The 23334-nt window shown below is 37.7% G+C and overlaps 1 protein-coding gene across 4 annotated transcripts in view; it reads right to left on the minus strand.

Moving 5' to 3' along the window:
• Positions 1-23334, minus strand: part of LOC146456321 (allene oxide synthase-lipoxygenase protein-like) — a 41119-nt gene that overhangs the window by 1406 nt on the left and 16379 nt on the right. For 2 of the 4 annotated variants that reach the window (XM_085093215.1, XM_085093212.1), the window contains exons 2-9: positions 7554-7649; positions 6422-6682; positions 5154-5437; positions 4827-5027; positions 4169-4432; positions 2255-2456; positions 1591-1802; positions 380-727 (exon numbers count right to left, since the gene is read on the minus strand). In XM_085093215.1, the coding sequence (XP_084949341.1) occupies positions 380-727; positions 1591-1802; positions 2255-2456; positions 4169-4432; positions 4827-5027; positions 5154-5437; positions 6422-6682; positions 7554-7638 (1857 nt within the window). In that variant the 5' untranslated portion in view covers positions 7639-7649. Of the gene's footprint in view, positions 1-379; positions 728-1590; positions 1803-2254; positions 2457-4168; positions 4433-4826; positions 5028-5153; positions 5438-6421; positions 6683-7553; positions 7650-9559; positions 9714-15367; positions 15526-23334 lie in introns of those variants that run through there. The other 2 variants (XM_085093214.1, XM_085093213.1) reach the window with 2 other exon arrangements.

Genomic DNA, 23334 nt, shown 5'->3' on the forward strand with positions numbered 1-23334 from the left:
CGAGCCATCTACACGGGCAAATAAAAATTGCCACGTACAGTTGCCACATGAAAATTGCTCGTGTAGACGGGGCTTTAGTGTGCAGTGTTTAATGTTTTTCTCGTATGCTAATTTTCAGCGTTCACAAAAGCATCATTGTTATGAACTCTTTTGACACACGCTTTTCCAGGAATGTTTTTGAAGCCATTCAAAAAACTCGCAGCACGGGTTTTATCGGGTCTAAAACTACAAGGCTGGGCCTTGTGGTTTTAAATCCCGATAAAACACTGGTGCTCGTATTTTAAACTTTACCAAAACGAAACCACTTATGTTAGAACTTTATAAATTTGCCTCCGGTTTTTGCGTTGTTTTTCTTCATTCATCTTACAGCAAAGCATACCTCGTCAGCGAAGATGCGCGTCAAGTCATACACTGTAGCAATCGTGAGGGAAGCTTGGTGCTTTGTAGCCAGGCATTTCATGAGGTCCTTCATTGTCACAACGCCCTTCTTTATAGGTGGTGGTTGGCGCATCAGAGCTGGAGAATTTGGCGGGAAAGCGTACACATCCATCTGTGAAAAATTCACTGCGGCGTGCTGGCAGGAGCAGGTGAAAATGATGGCAGTAACAAAGTCGTATAGCTGCTCTCGGCTCGTGAAGGATGTTGGGACCCCATGATCTGAGTGCCCGTCATCGACAGGGTATCCATTGTCGTGTAATTCTCGGATCCAGTTCTGCAGCTCATAGTCCTAAGAACAAGGATGGAAAAAATGTAAAAATGTAAAAATGTAAAATGTAAATGCTTTGTTTATAGTGGAAATGCACTTAGCTACCCAAAGCTAGTTTACAGGCATTCCACTCAGAAATAATGGGAAACAAATAATAATCAAATAGAACATAACATGTTAAAAATCCCAACTGGCAGGAGGCAAACCAGCTGGCTATTTACAAGCGTGGCTGAGGCGGGACTTGAACCCGGGACCTCCGGGTTTCAAGTCCGGCGCCCTTACCACTGGGCCACGCCGCCTCCTAAAATAGGAAAATAGGACTTGTTATCAAAGTGACCATAAACCCCGGTTTTACTGGGGCAGTTTTTTCAAGGACGTTGAATACTCTGAGAATGAGATAGAAAATTACGTTATAGATTGAAAATAACAAGTTAATGTAGAGGAGAGGAGCACGTCTAGTGTGACTAATAACGATATCCTTTATCTTAATTATTGATTACAATAATAAGGAACGCAGTTATTATTGTTATCATCATCATCATCATCATCATCATCATCATCATCATCATCATCATCATCATCATCCTCATTATCATCATCATCATCATCATCATCATCATCATCATCATCATCATTGTTATTATTATTATATTATGTAAATAAAAATCAAAGTACTCGAAAGATCTAAGCTTGAAAATGCGATTCACACTGGATTCAGCTTAAAATTCTTTGCGTTATGAACCATGGCCAGAACAATCTTTTGTTTGTAGAAATTTTCGCCTTTGAACTTTCCTGACTTCTAAAAACAGGTAACATGCATCCCAATATCATGAAAGGAAATTTATGATAATATCGGCAATTAACAAAATACACTATGTTATTACCATCTTAATGGCATCATCGGAATGATAGTAAATCGCCAGTATTTCCTTGACGAATTCCTCAATGGCTGTCCAGAGTTTAAGAGCGTCCTCACGGTAATAGAAGTTAGGCAGTTTTTCAACATCATCAACTCCTCTTTCCTTCAAAGCTTGTGGTAAGTTGTAAGTGGCCCAGCTGGAGGCCTTGTAGTAGTTCTTCATCAACAAAACGTGTCCTATCGTAAAAAGGATTCCATTTAAAATAAAGTTTGGCCAAGTTTTATAGATCAAGTATAAATATATTAAACAGATTTTTCACCTAAAAACTTTGAAGATACTTTACTTTCTACTAGAAAATTCAAAAATTCAGGTAGGGTTTGACAAGAATTGTCAATTCTACGAGACTTCTAAATTGAGAATTTCACTGATTTTCGTGGTAGTCGAAATTTTCGCAGAATGCGTAAAATCATATCTCGTTTTGATGTTCAGACAGTGGTCGACGAGAAATATTAATTTACGAAAATTACGAAAGTTAAATTAATTCTACGAGACTGCGAAATTACAAAACTTCTGAAAAAAAATCGCAAAATTTGTTATCGGGTTCAATCCTGGACATAGATTATTATTGTTGTACTAAATGACAACAGTGTGTGGAATAAACTACGTGACCCTAACTAAATTAAGTTACCTCCACCACCAACAGTGAGAGTGTTGTCAGCCACTCCTCCCTCAGCAATCAAGACACCTCTACCAAGAGTGTTGATGGCAAGCACCCCTCGGATATGAGGAGCCAACAATTTCCACAGGGGGTGGAGGGTGGGTAGTTGTCTGTAGCTGGCAACAGCGACGGGCTCCATGAAGAGGTGAGTACGGAGAAGATGTGTGACCATCTAATAAAACAAACAAACAAATGTCGAAAACGTGTTCAAGAGGAATAGGGCTCAGTCGAATTATCTCAGATGTCAAGCTTAGATATTTTCCGAATTTAAAAATATGATTATCCCTTACTATTTAAGAACAAAATTTTTTGTATGACGATACTCGTGGTATATATATTGTAACTATAGGTTATTGCCTGTGGTTATCCCCCTAGGTAACTATTGTAAGTCACGTGACCGATGGTACAAGAGCCATGTGCTCGGTTGAGTTTTCAGAACTGTAAAGGTGTTAACGCCGTGTTTACTGTAGAATTATGGCGTAACATTGGTGGCAGCGGGTGAGAAAAACAAACTAAACAGAAACCTGTGGTCAATGGAAAAGTTTTGATGGTTTGTGCGACCGAATTTCAACGTTTTGTGGTTCTGGTTCGAAGTTTTTCTTGTGTGTTAATTGTTTGGCGGAAAACTCAAACGCGGATTTGGGATTCCAAAGGATGAGTTGTTCGACGCCAACTAACCCTTTCAAACCGGGTAACCCGTTTACAAAAGCGGTTTATCGGTTTATCGGAGGGGGGCTTGGGGAGAGGCGGGAAAAGGGGAAAGGAAAAGAAAGGGACTGCGCTCTTAGCTGTAACAGATGCGTTCACAAGCTGATTCGCATATGGACATTGTGAAAAACGAAGTGTCGATTAATGGAGAAGTGTTCAATTTTTCTGATTTCAAGAACCAGCCTTTTAGCTCCAGATGTGTGGTTCAGCGATCAACAATTATTGAACCTAACACTGACTGAGGTGATTGTCCCAGTGACTGTTCACAAGCGTTGTACTAACTTAGATCCAAAGGCCTCTCAGTTAGGAATGCGATTGTCAACTCACATTTGCAACAAAAAGGCCTTTATGTTGCAAGGACTCTGGTGGATGTTAAAGAGGACAGAGTGGTTCCTTTGCGTTACAATATTTTCAAGTGGTGCTAATACTTTTTCAAACTGGTTTGCCATATCAACATAAGATCTTTAGGAAAAGAAAGAATCTTTTTTGTTATGAATCAAATCTTCTTTGTTTGCCACGTTTATAGAAATAAGTGGACACATCCTAACCCTAACACATGGCTTGATAGAGAGAACATCTAAGAACAACCTATCTTGTGAATGAACGGCCAGATCAAAAATTCAAACTACTACTACTACTACTACTACTACTACTACTACTACTACTACTACTACTACTACTACTACTACTACTACTACTACTACTACTACTACTACTACTACTACAACACCGACAGCACCCACTTGAATCAACTAATGAAACTGTCACCTTTGAGTGTGGTCGCAAAGTCATTAAAATGCGGAAATTCAAATTAAAGCTACTGAGAATTATGTATTGTGTCACAGTGTGGTTTTGAAAGTTTCAAAAAGCCCATAAATCAGAGTATAAAAATACAGAAAATAAATTTTTCGTCTTAAGTTGAGAGTTATACCGCTCCTAGCGTATTGACCTGAATAACAATTCTTTTCAAATTGCTCCGTAAAGCGATCTCAGAATAGGCCATTGCAGAGTTGCTTCGAACCTCCTTGTAAAGTTAGGCTAAGTACAAAGTTTTTATGGAAATTAGGTTTTATTTATGTACAAACAAAACTGATTTTCATATGAAAGCCTATGCACTTAGCCTCGCTGTCATAATGAGGTTCACAGCAACTCTGAAATGGCCTATCATGTTAGTACCTGGTGAAACTGAGTATCAGAATTACGTAACCACAGCTTGGCACAGATCCAGTCCATCTCTGCGTCATTCGGGGTCCAAATCGGGTTATCACGGTGAGGATTCTGGTGGAACTGGATGGCTATTGGCACTAAATCTCCGTTATCTTTCACGTAAAACAGACCCAGGCTTGCGCACATATACCTCCGCTCCAGGTCTTTTCGGTCCTGACCATAGTGTGGGATGTCCTCCAAGATCTTATAATCTACCATGTACATGCGGCCATTCTGCAGTTAAAAAGATTGAATTAAAGAAAGCGTTTGGTGTACAACTTGACCCCCTTAATCATCTCAACTTAACGTTAAAACATGTAGCTCGCGGGCCACACGCACGCTACACGTTGTAGCATGAAGCAACTGGACATTCCTCCTCCCCCTGGTTAAAATGCTATTCCATCGAAAGGTAGCCCCAGTTGACTGTTTTCTTTGAAGAATCACTGGTATACACTGATACATCGGATTAGGAGAAAGCTAATGTGGGCCAAGACTTCTTGTCTAAGTTAAAATAACGCGATGGAAGAGGGCTAAGAATCTAACCGGTGATTGAAAGACCAATGAGAAAAGCAGAAGACCCTCACACCACAAGTTCATTAACACAATAAGGAATTACTTAACAACTAACCGCCAGGGCGTTCTCCAAAGTATCTCCATTGTCCAACAGGTTTCCGATCAACTTCTGCGTCACAGGGAAATGTGGTGGTAACTTGGTGCATTTTCTCAGTGAGTCTGGATTACAGCCGTTCAGAAACTGAGATCCAAAAAAGCGATCATCACTCCAGTGATCTGCTGCCTGAGGTACGTCTCCAACAAAACCAGTAAACGCCTGCAGGACACACAAACACAAAGCAAAGAAAATAATAAAAAAAAATAGTACAAGTACAAGGTTCTCTCGGAATTCGGTTATGTTTTCTTTATTAAATTGCTACTTGGTGTACATGTCCCGAAATACCTTGCGATAGTCGTCAAAATCATCCCACGCGTCAAACAGGTTCAACAGGTGTACAAGACCCAAGTTGTACAGAGCATTTTTTCTGGCACGGTGCAGGTCATACTGAGCTTCTTCAGTAAACTGAACGTCTTTTGGTAATGCCTTCACGTCTGCGGCTTTGACAAATCCTGGGAGATCCGAGTAAGTCTTATCATCTCCCCACTCGTAAAGAGACCGCCTCTGCTGAAGTTGCTCTTCTCGTTGGATTTTTGTGTCGGCATGCTGTTCATCCGTTGGCAGTTTAGCTGTGATAGAAAGAACAAAAATGAGCTCAATCGGAACACCGCGCTGAGATTTGAACAGCACTCAAGTTGTCATGACTAATTTTTTTATTGGGCTTCGGTGAGGTTGCTTGACCATGACTTAGTGTCTACACTGACCAAGTATTTTTAAAAATAACAATATGTTCAAGCCCTAGTCATATCCTATAACCAATCGACTTTACAGCGATAACAATAATGTACATTAAGTTATGACAGTATTGTCGTTCAAATCCAATAACAATAGAGAGATTAATCACCGTGTTGGCGGCAAACGGCAGGAATGACCACGTGACCATGTTAACCCTATATTTGCCCCTCGCTGTTTTCAGTTTCTCAGAAAAATTGAGTATTTCTTGTTAGTATTAAAGGCTCAAAGGCCAGAGTTATCTTACACTATTTTCATCTATGTACCCAGTTTTTCGAGAAAACATAAACGCAAATCTCACGGTTGCCGTTTGTCGTAAACGTGATGCTTAATCTATCTAATAATGCCAGAATGACTGGCTGATGGCTGCGTGGATGGCGGGGAATTCCCAAACGTTCGAGAGGGTGGGTGGGTGTGGCGTTCTTCTTGAGACTCCTTACCCTTTTTTAGACCCAAAAATGTGGTTTCCCGTATTTTAGACCAGACCCGATTACAACCGATACGATATTTCAAATCATGCAAATCCTCCAAATCAACATGTTAACCCACTACAAATACACAAGAAGCTAAATGTGTGGAAAGACCGAGATAAAAGCCGCCAACATGTGAGTAGGACCTGTATAGGCCTTCCAACCCCAATTTTCTTGTGATAACCATACCCAATTCAACACCAACCTTTCCTTATTTCATACAAAAATGGTCAAAGTCCATACCCCATTTCTGGCCAAAAAGGCTAAGAATTCATACTTTTTGGCGCTGCACATACCTATATAGCCTAAATAGGGGATTCCCCCCTCTCCCAAACAATTTTCGTCTTTTACCTGTTCCTTCCAAGATGACGGCCTCGCCTTGTACCCACTGGTTGCAGGGGAAATCATAGGTGGCATTTTTTGCTTTGCATTTGATTGTCACACGGTTGACGAACCAATCGCTGTAAAGCCCGCCGCCATCATTCTTCAAAACAACCATCAAAATCTCGCCAACATCTTTAGCAGTCACGTGGTAATCATCAGCCTGGCCGGCTTCAAAGTCATTGTGGAACCATTTGTCCAAGGGCAGCGGATTAGTCACACCATTTGTACCTGGTTAGATAGTAACATCTTCGTTTATTGGGTTTCATAACGAGGCAAGATTTTTTTCCTGTCCCTTTTTGTCTTAGCATGAATTACACTATTAGCAATTTCAGATAATACGAGTGTATTCCACACCCTAAATTATATAAATTCATATACGGTGAGCTCTTTATACCCCACATCGCCTGTACGTTCCAGTTTGACTTATTTTGTTATTATTATTATTATTATTATTATTATTATTCGACTTTTCTTTGTTGCCAAAATCAGCATCTTTACGAAGCATTTCAGATTCCTTTACTAATAACCGAAGTTTCATCGCTAAGGCCAAGCAGATTCTAACGCAATTCGTGTGGAAATGTAAACCACGAACAACACGTAGAAAGAAAATACTTTACACGTTTCTTACATGAAAGTGAGCCGAACAGGCCTTATGAAAAGCGAGTTCAAAGTGTATACCACTGACATCCCGGCCGAGAATAGCCCCGTTTTCTAGGTGGGATGGAAACAGAGCAACAGCTCGATCTCTTTCCGTCTTTGATGTCGCATGACCAATATACAAGTAAACAAATACACAAATAAATAAATAAATAAATGAACAAATAAACAAACAAATAAGTAAGTAAATAAATAAATAAATAAATAAATAAATAAATAAATAAATAAATAAATAGCGGTTGCCTTGTTTCCAAATCCAAGGCCACGCTTTGTAGACAACTGGTTTGCCTCCCACCAGTTGGAATTCTTAACAAATGTTATGGTTTATCTTCTGTATAATTATTTCACTGATTTATAGTGTCCTAAATTAGCACTACAGTGCTAAATACTTCGAGACTTTAATAAAGTAACTCGCTATATTTATTTATTTTATTCACGATACCTTTCATAATCAGCGATACCGACGCGTCTGTTCCAGCCCCCTTTCGGTTTCCAGTGACAACTGTGATCACGTATTCTGACGTCATCTTCTCAGAACCTAAAAATGGCAAAAATGTCAAGTTTTTCTCTGTAGCAGTAAACGAATTAAAATTTTATAAAAGTGACAGAAAGACTGGCGTAGCATGGCTGGAAGATTATAATATAAGGAATCCAAATCCAAAACTCAGGAACTCCCTAAACCCTATCATCTCCTAAGGTTTAGAATACGGAACGCTATTTCCGGAATTTACGAGTTCTTGTTGGCTTAACAAAAATGGTAGCTGATCTTGCTTGGCATTTTTATCGACATATTTGTCCCCAGCTCCGGAGAAGAAAGGAATTAGTTTCCAGTTTTCCAGTGCAACGTAATTTTGGGCCGAAGAAAATTTATTTCTTCAAAACCAAATCCAAATTTGTGAGGCGATTGAGGCCTCCGAACAGATATCCACTAAAATGAACCGCTGGCTGCGCCCTTTTTAAGTGTCCTCGGGATACGCTATATAGAGGACAGTACACGGCGGCGTCAAGATATGAATTTTATTTTAAGTGGGAAAAACGAGCGCGGTACGTGAGTAAAATATATTTATTTTAATCTTGTCCCCGAGCATTTCTTTCTTCCATTTAATGTAACTTAATATTAACTGACTATAGTTAAATGTGGAAACCATTTGCATTTCGGTGTCTAAAATGTATACATTTTCAAACATTAATGCCCTTTTTGTTTATTATTTTTCTGTCAAGGCTTTAAAAGTTTACATTCCACACAGTTTTAGATTAAACGCACTTAGCCGAGTGCAACATTTATTTTACCGAGAGAAGTTTGCAAAATTAATTATGAAATGGAATGTGAATACATACAAGCAAACACCCACCGACTGTGGCTTTGTGAGAAATAACTGTTTAGAGGTTTGTTCTTTGGAGAAAACAAAGGTTTATCATTACCAAAATAGAAAGTAAAAAGATGAAATGCCGAAATGAAAAGTGACTATTTAACCCTTTTTTCTTGTTCATTAGATGGTTTGTTAATTTTATCGCTTATTTTTATTCTGAAATTTATTTCTTTGTCGTTTGAAATTTTGTAAAAGTTATTATTTTGCCTGGCAACGTGGACTGCTACATCTCAATAAAATAGGGCCCTTTAATGTTTAGGGCAAAATGGTCATGTTGATAAACCAAACTATAAAAGCATCCAGTTGTGGAGATGAATTTTCACTGTTGCGTATTTTAACGCCCTTACGGCGGTAAGTTTAATAAAATAAGAACCCGAACTTTTTACTTACGTGAAACATTCATACAATTTCCCTCATACATTTACATTTAAGTCAGTTGAGTTTACGCCCGTCCATCTTAAAAATTATGGAACAGTCGAAATATACAGCAACGAATGCTCTGTAGCCATAATGTACTGCTATTACAAAAGTAGTTCTACAGAGAGTGCGCCTACCAGTTTCCGGACGAACACACATGACAGATAACTAAACTAAGAATCCTTGGTTCAATCCATTTGTTATGCGCTTTGGTTGATACAGAAGCTGCCAAATAACATGGAGCCGGATGCACTTTTAAATACGGTTCCTGAAAACAAATGACCCCTCATCACAGGTTATTGCAAGTTGAAACCGAGGAGTGACCAAAGATACACTAGTTCTAATCTTGCATGTTTTTGTCAGTTAAACCTAGACGCTGGTTATTAAATGAAATGCAAATAGGGAACCCAAGATAGAAAATAGAGAAGAAGCAGCAAACATGAAAATGCAGTCTAGAACGGCGCCTGAGTAGCACAAGTTGCCAACCTTTACTTTCTAAGTTTCTTTTCCAGTAAATCACTGAGATTAAAGACAGAAACAAACCCTAAAGATAAATTCACCTATTTAACAAAGGAGCACCGATAACCACAGGATAAACAAATATACAACATAATGATGAAGAAATTAAAAATTCCAAAGCAAATTCTAGTTAAAAACACACCTGCAATGTTGACATGATTTATACCAAGTATACGCTTGACAAATTTACAGCATTCCATTTCGAACAGAAGGCTGGCTTGCTGTACAGTTGTTAATAAAACCTCGTCACCGCGAGTTTGAAGGGAGGCTTGTGTGTAAAATTTTGTTATTAGTATGATCATGCATCTATTATCAAGAAGGCGTTAAATTTTGCAGCTCGAGGCGTGCCACCATGGTAACCTTACAGTCTCCATGCAAATGTCTCTGAAGATCTCAAACTCAATGGACCTAATTTCAATGTATAATGTATAAATAATGTATAATGTTTAAGACACTACTAACGCCGGTCTTAAACATTATACATTTTGTTCCACAGGCGAAACCCGTAACATCACTTCACACATAACCTGTAACACCAAAAATTTAATCTACATGGTACAATGTAACCGCTGCCATTTACAATACATAGCTGAAACTAAGCGACGTCTCAAAGACAGATTCAACGAACATAGACGCCCAGTTGACAAAACTAACATTACATCCAAACCAACCACTGTTTCTGAACATTTTCTTTCTCAACCTTACCACTGCCACACTGACATGCAACTAATACCACTTGAAGTTATCCACTCCTCAGGTGATTCAATTAGAAAAGCCAGAGAGTCTTTTCTTATAGATTTAGCGGGGACCTTGGAACCCCACGATTTGAATAGACGTGATGAATTGTAATTTTTTTACTTTTTTATTTTATTTTATTTATTTTCTTATCTTTTGGTACCACCTTGTAAACATCATTTCCGCCGCTCCTAATGTATTGCAACATCCTCCATAATATAATATTGTAATTTCATTTATATAATTTAGTAACATCTAAACCTCAAGATGGCTGGTTTGGCCAGCCGAAATATTGTTTCAAAATATATTACGTTGTGTCAGCTTTGCAGTAGTCTTTGGACTTCTCATCGTCTATTTTTCAAGTTGGGCTGATTAGATCTCCTGTGAGATCCAACGTACAAGCAAGCAGGATCTTCGTTCACGACTTTTGCAGTTTTTAAAGTGATAAAAGACACTTATTGGCAGTCCAAATATTTATATAAAATATGACATCCGCTTGAATGGAACATGTATGCTTCTCTTTTACCCGCAGTTCAATTTTACGGTATGTAATGTCAATTAATGTGTTATTTATTTACTTTCGCACAAATAATTTTAATTCAATGCTTTATCATATCAGTGTTTAGATGTTCCAGGCGTTCGGATTGTAGGTAGAAGGTTGGGAACAAGCTAACAAGGCACCACTCCAACAACAAATTGACAATCAATTGTTCTATATACTATCTAAATTCTAAATTGTATTCCAAAAAGTAGAAAGAACATTTTAGTGTACAATAAATTGGATGTGATAATCGGCTATTTTCGTTTTTAAATTTCCCATGCGCTGCTATTGGGAAGCAGATCTTGTATATAAATTGATCTTGTATGTAATCTTGTACGTAAATTCAAAATGGCGCTTTATTTCACTACATAAATACTTATTACACTTTTCAAATAGTTAAAGAAAAGTAAAAAAAAAAATAATAATACAACAACTACAATGCTACTATTATTACAAAGTTGTGATAATATATTACCGTATTACAATTCTTAGCCTGCGAGCAAGCTCTCTAGCTTGGGGGTGGGGGGCTTGTACTATTCTATATGACAGAAGTTTATTTTAAACGCAGATACTAAACACACGTACACACAAAATCAAAACTGCATAAGCCGTTGCATTAGCGCGGCAGCTATTACTTAAGAAATTAGCTGAAGCTAATGTAGGTAAAAGAAGGAGCATATTGTTTTTCGACAGCAAAAATTAACTTTGAAATTTTTCAATGCGGTATTTAAATTTAATTTTTTTATAAAGTCGGAGAGAAGCAATGCTTCTTCGTTAAGTTTCCTGGTGTATATATGACGCTTGATGAATAAGAGTGTGTAATTAAATTTCTTTAATAATGGCATGGAGTTATTAAAGATTCCAAATAAGAGTTCTTCTTTGTTTGGAGTAAAGTTTGTGTTATTGTTATCATTAAACCAAGACAAACAAGTTCTAGTGAAGCGCTGAGTGAAGTGGCATTCAAGGAAAGTATGGTCAATAGAGTCTTGTTCCCGCGCCGAATATTGAAAAGCGAATTTTAAACTCGATCAGACCTCTTTAAACTGACACAGAAATATTTTTTCCATGTTTCCCAACAAAATTGAAAAGTGGAGATTTTTCGTCGAGTATAGAAAAATTACTCGCCTCGCCTCGAGTTTCTTGTCTATCATCGTTTACCGTGACAAGGTCTAAAAAAAGGGCACGGGATATATGCTGCCTTTATTTCATTGCCATGAACCCTGGCGCCTAAGCAACAGGACCTATTGCTGAATAAACGAAATAGCAATACATTTTGTTTTCAAGGGCAAACCAAGTCAGTACAATAGACTGCTAAAGAGAATTCGAAGAACTGCATTGAAGGTGCAGAGAGTCACGAAAATTGTCATTAAAGCTTAATTTAATCTGCTAAAAAAATAGTAATGTGTCTCAGTTGCTAGTGGTCGGATTTCAGTAGTAAGGTCTATTGATTAATTTGTTGTTTCATAAACAATTTTTATTTACACAAATATCTTATTCAGCAGGGCTTGTTGAATGGAGTCATAAATTTACATTAAATTAATACCAGTGACCACTTGGGCCCGGTTCATACGTCGAACTTTACATGAGCCGAACCTAATACCTAAATAATTAAGTTCGGCAGTTGATTCAGACGTCGAACCTAAGTCAAACTTAATTAAAGCTAAAGTGAGAAAATAGATTTTCGTGGTCAGCAGCTGTTGTTTTTACTCAACAAGATTTAAAATGGCGAGAAACATGAATTCTGACACGGGTCCTGCTGCTCGAGATAGGAAGAATATGACCTTCAAAGCTAATTTGTTCTTACGAGTACGTCTTTCAAAGATCTCCCTTTTCTGTACGAAAGTAAGGAAGGGTCTTTGTAAATCTCCCTTAGCAGAGGCTGATTTTCTATCAAGGGTCATTTACCAGGAGCCATAATCAGGGATGGAGACCGTAACGAGATGCCATTTTGACTTGTGGGCTTGTCCCCATGTGTTGTAACAAAAAATCGATTTTTTAGAAAAAAAAATTGTGCCATACGCGCGTGCGCGCACGCGTGTAAACGGCCAGGATCGCGCGTGGAGAAATTGAAACTTTTTTCTACCCGTCCAAAATGGCATCCAAATTTTTAAAATTCTGCCAGGGAATATCTCCTCAGTGCCCACATTTAAGAAATTAGACCCTCACAAAGAAAAGGTAACAACTGAAAGAAGACGGGAAAAGTTGGAATAACGGTCTATTGATCACATGACTCTCACAGTAAAGTAGTAAAGTCAAAAAGGCGCCAAACGGTGGCGCTGCGTGCGTTGCTACTGTTGAATGAATGAAAAACGCTTACACTCTGCAGAAATGTACTCAGACAGGTAAAGACTTTTTTATCTTTAGTGAATTTTTTCTTAGCTGCTTTCCGTGTCACATATAAGGTAGTAGCCCCACGCAAATCTGCGTGTATTCACGCGGGTTTATGACGTGAGGGGGGAGGACAATTTTTTCTAAAAATAGATTTTTTTGGTACAGCTCATGGGTACGCGTGGACCCCACGCTTACGGTCTACATCCCTGATTATGGCTCCTGTATTTACTCATCTGAATTGTTTTAGGTTAGGCACAGAAGAGCGACATTCCATAACAAACCTCAAAATGTTTTTGCGGGTTTTTAGTTTGTTTTGTAGTGCCGACATTCTTTCGCGGAGGTTGACTTCTGAAAGAGTTTTATTTATAAGGTCATGTTATCAAGGTAACCTCTGTTGCGTAATCTCTGTTTGAATGTTGTTTTTGAAGATTTTATTCTGAGAAGTCTTGACGCTTCGCCTTTGATATAGCCTGTATTGGAAAGTTTCTGTCGGTTTGAAGTGCGTGTGCACTTCAAGAATAGATTCTTTTTTTTTTTAATCTTTCGCATCTCAGACAAGTATATTCAGTTGTTTCGAAACAAGAAGAATAAGCACATTCTTCTTTTCCCGCCATCTTGTTCAGAATGAAGTCCATTGCGCACATGCCAAGTCGATGGAATGCACAGACCTCTGGGATAGATATAATTTATACGTAACGTATGCATTTGGTTCGGGACATGAAAAGTTCGACGTCTGAATCAAAGTCGAACTTCTGCCGTTCTATTCGACTGGCGCAGTCGAATAGAACGGCGGGTCGATCCAAATACAAATTTGTCGATCCTAACTGATTCATACGTCGATCCGCGAGTTACATGCGCCGAAACAAATGATTAGGTTCGTCTCATGTAAAGTTCGACGTATGAACCGGGCCTAATAGTAAGGACACAATTTACATTTCAACATCACAGAGATTGATATGTACAAAATTAAAAGACGTTTGCCAGACCTTGTTTACATCATTCATAACAAACAAGGTCTACCGTGTCTAATGGACGAATATTTGGTGTTATCAACTGAGTTGATGAGGTAGTTTTGCCTCCTACAGATATTCGAGAGCTTACGTTTGGAGCGTTAGCCCTTGACAGAAACTTGTCACCTTGTCACACTGTCGCAACTTGCCGAGTTCCTTTTTTTAGATAAAACTAGTGAGCAGCACGTCTGCGAACTCTTACAGTTGTAAAACGATTTATTTTCTCCTACGCGTTTCGTGTGACTAACGCACACTTTGTCAGGGAGTTTTACAATACAACATAAGTGACCTGTATATATACTTACATAAAAGAATAAAATAAATTTTACATTACGTAAAACCGCACCTACGCTAGCGGATTTACATGTAGGAAACAGGCGAAAAGGTGTGCAAGGCGTTACATATTTTGTGCTCGACATAATTTTGGGGCCCACAGTTTTAACTAAATTAAAAATAGAAAACCCTTGTCACAAACTTGTAATACTCTTTTCGTAAACAGATCGGCGTAATCACGTATTGATACATTTCACAAGTAATTTTAGAAGGAGAGGATGTATGATCGAACTCGATGAAATACAAAGCTGCTCAAACTTATTCATTGTTCATCTATCACAATGGCTTGAAGGTTTTCAAAAGGTCCTAACAATGAATGGTTCAAGCATTTTAATAGTCAACAGAGTCCTGCTTTGGTCGAGCGAAAACCGAATGACGGAGGAGGGTGGCCGTCTAAAGGAAAAAAAATGACGTAAAAAGGGTATTATTTGAACCTGCGGTGTCACCATAGTGACGGCGCCTGATAACATTAGATCTGCGCTTTGTTTGCAAGCACAAAAACTGCAAAATGAAAAACAGATGACAACCCGTGAGGGAGTGGGTATGAAGAAAAAAAGATGGGATGGTGGAGGAAGGGATTTTGGATGAGTTGTGTCCACGGACGGAGAAAAGAAATATTTAGAAAATGTTCTTTTGGAGGCCATATTTCATTTGTGTTTTGTTGCTGTGTTTCCGTTCTTACTGTCCTATATATGATTGATTGCTGGTGGCGTTAACGAGTTGTTTACACAGGGGTCTTCCTAAAACATTGAAGTGCAACATTGCTTTAAAAGTGTTAACGTAAAACCTTGAATACGAAATAGATATCTTAGAAAGGGAACAAATTTATTAAATGTGTTATGCACCGTAATACTTTTGCTCTTCATTTTAACTACAAAGGTTTTTGAGGAGCATTAGGAGGAAACCTAATTGTCACGAGTTCAACCAATTTTGAATTAAAACAACAGAATCTTGGCAGCATATCGAGATAATTTTCGGATTTCACTGCATGTTTACAAACCTGTATTGACGCTATGATAAAGAGCACTGATCCTACGCCTGATACACGTGCAGCACTTCTTCATTTTGTTTTAAGCCAGTCTTTTGCCCTTCTGTTAGAGTTGTGAAGCTATTTATCTCAGTATAGTAACAGGTGTACTGTCACATTTTGCAACTTTTTCAATATTTACCTTTGTCGCTATGTGTAATAACTGACATCCAACACAAATTGACATTTGCTCGAAGGAACAGCTACTAGTTATTAACTGCTGAAAAGGAAACAATGTAGAGTTGTAAAATTAACAACTACAGCATCGCAAGTGCAAATTCGCTTGTCTTCTTTTTCTATCCGCATTGTGCGTGAATAGAAAAGTTTACCAAGGCTTGTTGTTGAATCCGAAAACTTGGAAAACAATGGACTTACATGTTCTCTAAATATGAACCACTTCCATAATCATAAACCTTAATGTAGTTGTATACGGCTGTGAATACATTTTTACAAAGTTATATATATATTATATATTTTATTTTGGACATAGCTATCTTACTTATAGAAATTCCTTATCCTATTTTATCTTTTTTTCAGGAAAACGTTATAGGATCCACCTCTTGTTTTCCTTTTCAAGATGTATTCTAATGTAAATTATGTTTTGTCTACGTCTTGAATAATATTTTTTCGTTTGAACTGAGGCAAAAATACCCTGATTAATTTGTTGGCTGATGAACAAAAATAAGGAAACTCAGACTGACTGCCAAACGCTTTTTGTTTAGGATCCTGATCAGTGCCAACCGACAGCTTGATATTGTTTCCTGTTCGGATGTAGTACAAAAACGAAAATATAACATAATTTATTATATAAAATTTAGTGGTATACCGAGTGGTAGCAAATCAATAAAAACGCTATCCCGCCAGTGGCGATATCATTTTTATCCACACATGTGTGATATCATTTTTGACCAATCAGCTCGCAGTATTTTCGCGCGCTGTCAAGCACTTGTTGTTTTCCGAGGGGTTTCCGCCGTTTAGCTGTCGTTTGGTCTTTTGGGAGTTTTTGAGTTGGTCTTTTCGCGAGTCGAAGTTAAGTTTATTCTAAAATGGAGACAAGTTCAAGCAGATGTGCCGAGATCACAGATAAGAAACTGATCGAATTCGTAGAAGAACAAGAAAATCCGAATACAAGGAGGAAAACTGCGTACGACGTCGAGTTGTGTGAGGGTAGTTGAAAGCAGCGATGAAAGCTAGGACGGTATGTTCAGATTTACTTGTTACTGTAAGCCAAATTTCTAAGCATATTTAATATGCCATTAGTTTATACCAGGAACCTACCTATTTATCGATTTTCTATTTATATAGATTTTATTTGTGGCCTTTTCGCTTAGTCTTACTTTGAATTGACATAACTCGGCCTTGTTTCAATTGATACAAATAAACAACTGACTGTAAGCTTATGAACTCAATTTCAAACCTTAGTTTTTGAAATAAAGAACAGAGCATATTTTGCTGTATTGTGATGATTTTATATAATAAAAAGAAAATTACATGGTCACTTGGAGATACGAAATTTCTCTTCTCATGTTGAAAAATATTTCACTCGTTCGCTGCGCTCACTCGTGAAATATTTTTCAACACTCGAAGAGAAATTTCGTATCTCCGCGCGGCCATGTAATATCCTCTATATAATCTAAAATAAATAAAATAGTAAGACAAAAACCACTTTCCTTAGCAATATTTACTTACTTACTCACAAAGATGCTTATCACACCTCTTAACTCAAATGTTTTTTTTATTGGACTAGAATATGTCACATTTCAGACCTCAAAATGGGTCAATAAAACTCCCTACTCCTTATAAGAAGCATGTGCATCCTGAAATAATAAACATTGCGCGTAAACATCATGTTCACCAAGACGCCAATTTTGAAAACAAATGCATTTCTCCTTTATTTCAATGATGAATTCTATAGCAGCCTGAAAAGAGACTACAACTTGAGCAGTTCTGGTCTAAATGCAAGTTTTCTTAAGGTTACACAGTTTATACGCAGGCGCAATCTCGACAGACAAACCGTGGACATTGCCGTTAGTATCTTGGTTAAGAAACGCATTCAGATATTTTTTCGTTTGAACTGAGGCAAAAATACCCTGATTAATTTGTTGGCAGATGAATAAAAATAAGGAAACTCAGACTGACTGCCAACCGAAAGCTTGACATTGTTTCCTGTTCGGATGTAGTACAAAAACGAAAATATAACATAATATAATCTAAAATAAATAAAATAGTAAGACAAAAACCACTTTCCTTAGCAATATTTACTTACTTACTCACAAAGATGCTTATCACACCTCTTAACTCAAATGTTTTTTTTATTGGACTAGAATATGTCACATTTCAGACCTCCCTAAAACTCCCTACTCCTTATAAGGAGCATTTGCATCCTGAAATAATAAACATTGCGTGTAAACATCATGTTCACCAAGACGCCAATTTAAATGCAAATTATCAAAAGCCAAAGTACTTTTAATGAGAAGTAACTTGTTTTTAGTAAATAAAGCGATTCAAGCTCTGCTGGATATTTGGAGAAGGTTATTAAATTTAAACTCATGTTACTGTGATGCGGAGTACGATGAAAAATGCAGAGACATTTATAAATGGCATGTGCAAAATGTTTTCCAATAAAGTGTTTGGCAATTTGGCAGGTTTTGTTGTTGCTATACGCCACCACTGTGGTCACCCTAGTATTAATCTGATCTTGATTTTGAACAGTGCAGCCCCAAGGACAAAAAGTACTTCTACAATTGCGTTTGTCGTTGTAAGCAGTTTTTCGCTCCTGACTTTATTGCAAGCGCGGCTGGTTCGACTTTCCCACCCATTTCGTGTTCATTTCGTTCACATCTCCATGTACAAATTGACTTTCTGATCGAATCAAGTTTCCGACAGGTTGTTTTTTTTTTAATCGCTTTCCTATTTTCTGTATTAACATATACAGAAGCCAAGCCACTAATAGTTATGGAGAAAATTGGACTTTACTTGTCAGAGACTGGCTTTGCTTGTTAATGTTTCTTTAATTTTTACGAGTGGTAAAAATAAATCGGCTAATTAACGTTTTGCTTTTTCCAACGATGTTTTTGAATTGTAATGAACGACTGGCAGACGCTTAAAAGATGATAGACACAGAATAGATTGGCGACATATGGCCAAAAAAGGAGTGACAACGAGAAGTAATTTGTCTTAGTCTCATTACAACAAAAAAATCTCATATTATGTTTCTGTTAAATTGTCAGCCTTCAAGTAAAAGCGGCAGATAAAAAATAGTTTTCATTATTTCAGCCCATTACCCGTACGGATATCTCTTGAACTAGGGGCGGAGATTCTAAATGCAAATATTGAAACCCACGCCAGGAGTGTATTAGATCTCGAGACAGCTGTTAACCCGAGCAACTTTCCATGGTTCAGTAGAAGCATAATATCAGAAAGCAAGGCGAGAACGGCTTTATTCCTCCCCAAGAACCGCACAACATGTTAGAGACCCTCTGTGACGAGCTGTCCACCTCTGTTTCCAGTGACCTCCATTCATGGTTCACTCCCGTATGTATCTTTTACGCTTTCTTATCTTATTCCGCCATCATGCTGAACTGCGTCACGATACACGCAGTAAAGAAAACTTCAGCATTGTCCACATCTCTAAAAACATTACTCCTGAGCTTGGCTATCTCTGACTTTGGTGTCGGTTTACTGGTTCAACCAATATTTATTGGAGTACTGATTGACAAAACATCTAGCTGCACCTTATACGGTGCTTTCCGTCTCATAATTGGCTTGTTTTCTATGGCGTCCTTGTTCGGTATCATGGCTTTGAGTGTAGACAGATTCTTGGCTATTCATCTTCATCTCAGATACAAGGAACTTGTAACGCAAAAGTGGGTTGTTACTGCAGTGATCTCAATATGGCTGTTCAGTGCCATGCTTTCACTGATGGTTCTGATAATTCCAAGTTATATTATTCATCTGCTTTTTGCGGCTGTTCACATTGTTTGTCTTATTCTTACAACATTAATTTACACCAGGATTTATTTCGTCGTACGACGCCATTCAGATCAAATCCAAGCCCTTCAACTGCGACAATTTACAAATGTGGAAGCGGCAAACCTTGCGAGTGTCAGGAAATCTGCAGTTGGTACATTCTACGTCTACCTCGTATTTTTAATTTGCTATTTACCGAAGATATTTGATTTTATAGTAATCAGTGCGGCGTCTAATTCAAGTTCCACTGTTACTTTGTCACTTTGCTCATGGAGCCTAATATTTCTCAATTCATCTTTAAACCCATTAGTTTATTGCTGGAAGATGCGTCACATTCGTCATTCTGTCATGCAAATACTTAGAGATTTCCTTCAAAGACACAGCTGCCAGTCAGAAAATACTGAGCAATTCAACTGATCATTTAAAGACTGTGCAAGTTGTTTTCAATTTAAGGAGATTTTTCCAGACTGTAGTAGGAAGATCTTTTTTGGAATAACATTCCTCAGTTAATTAAGGACAAATCCACAAAAAATGTTTAGAAAAGCACCGCTCTATCACTATTACCTTGCTCTATATTAATGATACATTCCTTACTCAATATTAATGAATGATTCATTATTCCTATTATGTAATTACACGTGTATCAGCCGAATTGTAGAGAACGGGTTGATATTCTCGTCTGGGTGATTTTAAAATAATCTCGAAATAAACTGTAGCAATCAAATGCACAGGAGACAGTGCTCCATAATGTGAATTTTTATGCAAGAAATCGTGTTGTTAATGAGGGCCTTAAAACAAAATCCTAGCAAGTTACTTTCATTCATCATATCCTGAAATAAATGGCTTATTTTAGGCTTTCAGCCCGTCTAAGAAACGTCAGATTCATTGTATGAAAAACAACTGTGATTTAGGATAACGACACATCTGCTACTATCCAGACCAAACTGTGATTTAGACAACAAGCAGGGCTATAAAAGTTTCCCCATGTTTTCAACTTCTTTGAGCTCATTTGGATTGTACCCTTGGATTCGTTTTCATAAGCCACAAGAGTCAGGAATACACTCAAGAGGAAATATAATAAAGAACAGAACACCAGAAAACTGGAAGGCCTACAGGGAGTCATCCGTAACCACATCGTAACAATGCAAAGGAAATCGGTGATTCATCACTTCGATCAGTTATGCATAAATGCCGCTGGAGGACCCAAAGATTTCTGGAACTCGCTCCGTCTTTTGATGCATTCAAAGAGAAGCCCACGTAATGGATACATCACACTTAAAGAGAACAACACGATACTTAAAGATCAGAATCTAGTTGCAGAGGTTATGAATATTTCAGATTTCTGGAACTCGCTCCGTCCTTTGATGCATTCAAAGAGCAGCCCACGTAATGGGTACTTCACACTTAAAGAGAACAACACGATAATTAAAGATCAGAATCTAGTTGCAGAGGCTATGAATAATTATTTCACAAATATAGTTGACAGCTTGAACATCCACCCTCACACCACTTTTGAGAGTCAATCGCATGTGTCGCATATTCCCAAACACGTGCACTGGAATCATAATCAGTTCGACTTCATTTGGCCGGGGTACAGAAAATATCACTTCTGCCCTACAGCACTTCTCTCACTTACTGAACAATGGAAGGACGATCTCGACAAACACAACATCATTGGCACGATTGCCATCGATTTGAGCAAGGCTTTTGATTGTTTACCGCACGATCTTATCTTGAAGAAACTAAAATTATATGGCCTAAGTGACCATACGTTATCTCTACTGAATGCGCAGCTGTCTCTCCTCTCGCTATCAAAGAGTAAAGCTCAGCGCTGCTTTCTCCACATGGCAAGACGTGTTAAGACGGGTCCCACAGGGCTCTATCTTAGGACCTACACTATTTAATATATTCATGAATTGCTTGGCATACGCTATCAAACATTACAGAATATTGTCAACTATGCAGATGATATAAACATTCATTGTTCCAACGAGGACGTTTTTGCTGCTCGAAACAACCTCAATATCGACCTTGAGAATGCCACTTCATGGTTTATTCAAAATGGCATGAAACCAAACCTAGATAAAGTACTCCAAGGCTCATGTCCTAAATATCTCTCTAATTTAATTTCTGTTTTTACCGTTATCCCGTTATGATTTACGGCGAAATAGCAGGGGAATTCTTCTGAGCGCCCCAAAGCGTCTCACAAAAGTTACCATGGGGCCGGGGATCGATCGTTCATGGCAGCAGCGCAACGGCTTTGGAACATAACTTCTATTGTTTCAGTCCTCCAACATGGCCGCCGTGCACACACTCTATTGTAAACTCATTGTAGATTTCGTCTTTTTATTCCATAGTGATTGTAAATTAACGGTTCTTATTATTATTTCTTTTTTGGATTTTATTGTAATGTAATATAAATATTAAATATAATAATAATAATAATAATAATAATAATAATAATAATAATAATAATAATAATAATAATGTATAAACTTTATTAAAAATGACCAACTCTAAACACAACCCTATGCACTCCTAAAAATTATGTACATTTTCAGCAAATGTAAAATTCTCGATTCAAATTCTTGTGATATAAGGATAAACATGTTCAACGCGAAGCTTAAAATATTTATAAAAAGAAAAAAAAAAAAGGAATATTTTCAATCTGCGTTGGAAAAAAAAAGGAAATGTTTGCTTTTGATATATATCATGTACTATGATATTCCAAAACCCCTATTAATCCTAAATGTAGAGAATGTTGAACGTTCTAATCCTAAAATCTCGCTAGTTGCTTATCGATTTCAAAGTCGGTATCTGTAATGTTCAGCGGTGCTCTTCGCGTACAACGTGAGCCTCTCAAGCATTAATTATCATTATTATTATTATTATTATTATTGTTATTATTATCAGGCTATGATGCTTGGTAAAATGGAAGACAAACTGAACTTTAAGCTAGCCGGATAACGCGTTAAATTTCAAGTATTTGTCGTAAAGTGAGTGTTTAGATAAGTGCTCTAAACAGATTCGATTACCTGTAAGCTAGCTGATTAAGCTAAGCGTAAACCCCACGTTAAATAAAGTATCGTATCGTTTATCGTATCGTTCTTTTCTTTTCCTTTTTCTATTCTATTTAATTTTAACTAAATAGTAGTTGATTAGCGTATTATAAGGGGCACAGTACATATTAGATTTTACTAGAGGTGCCCCCTCCTCTCCTCCCCCATCACGAATTGTTTTCAAGTTAATCGTAAATACTATTATACTTGTGTACTAGTTGTAAGAAGTGGAGAAACAAATAAATGAAATGAAAAAAAAAAAATGAAAATCGCACTTAAGCTTTCGACCTAAACCGAAAGGGCCGCAAAAATTGACGTCGTATATTCAATGGATGTGTCTGTATCACAACAGTGAATTTGAATTCAGTTTGTTGCTCAAGCCTAACCCTGATCCTCCGGGGAAATTAATGACTAATGTAAAATGGATTATAGCTGTTCATCTGATGTCGACGCACCTTGAACTCTTGGCCTACGTTATTATGGCACGTCAGAAGCTCTTCGCTGATAAGAATAATTTTCATCGAGTTTTTGTCGAACGTGAGAGTGTCTGGCTAATTCTCCCTGCCGTCTGGTTTACAAATTTCCAAACTAAAGTGCTTCTGATGTTGGGGGAAGGGGGGGGGGGGGGGGGGGTTCAGATCAATTTTGAGAAAAAAATTCCCTTTGTTTTACTTCATATGTATTCTGCGAGCGGCGGCTATTTTGAGGCGCGGTAGTCTATCACGAAGATTTAAATTGGCTGAAAGAAAAAGCGCGCGAACTCACTGGGTGTCTCACTTGCGGAATGTCCCTCCATATATATCACACACACAAACACACATATAAATGCCGAACTCTAATTAGGCGAAATATAATCGTTATAGAATTATGCTATACACCATTTCATTAACACTTTTTGATATGCACGGAATA

The sequence above is a fragment of the Pavona decussata genome, unplaced genomic scaffold, assembly GCF_977016875.1.
Source record: "Pavona decussata unplaced genomic scaffold, jaPavDecu1.1 SCAFFOLD_258, whole genome shotgun sequence".
In the NCBI taxonomy this organism is placed as follows: Eukaryota; Metazoa; Cnidaria; class Anthozoa; order Scleractinia; family Agariciidae; genus Pavona; species Pavona decussata.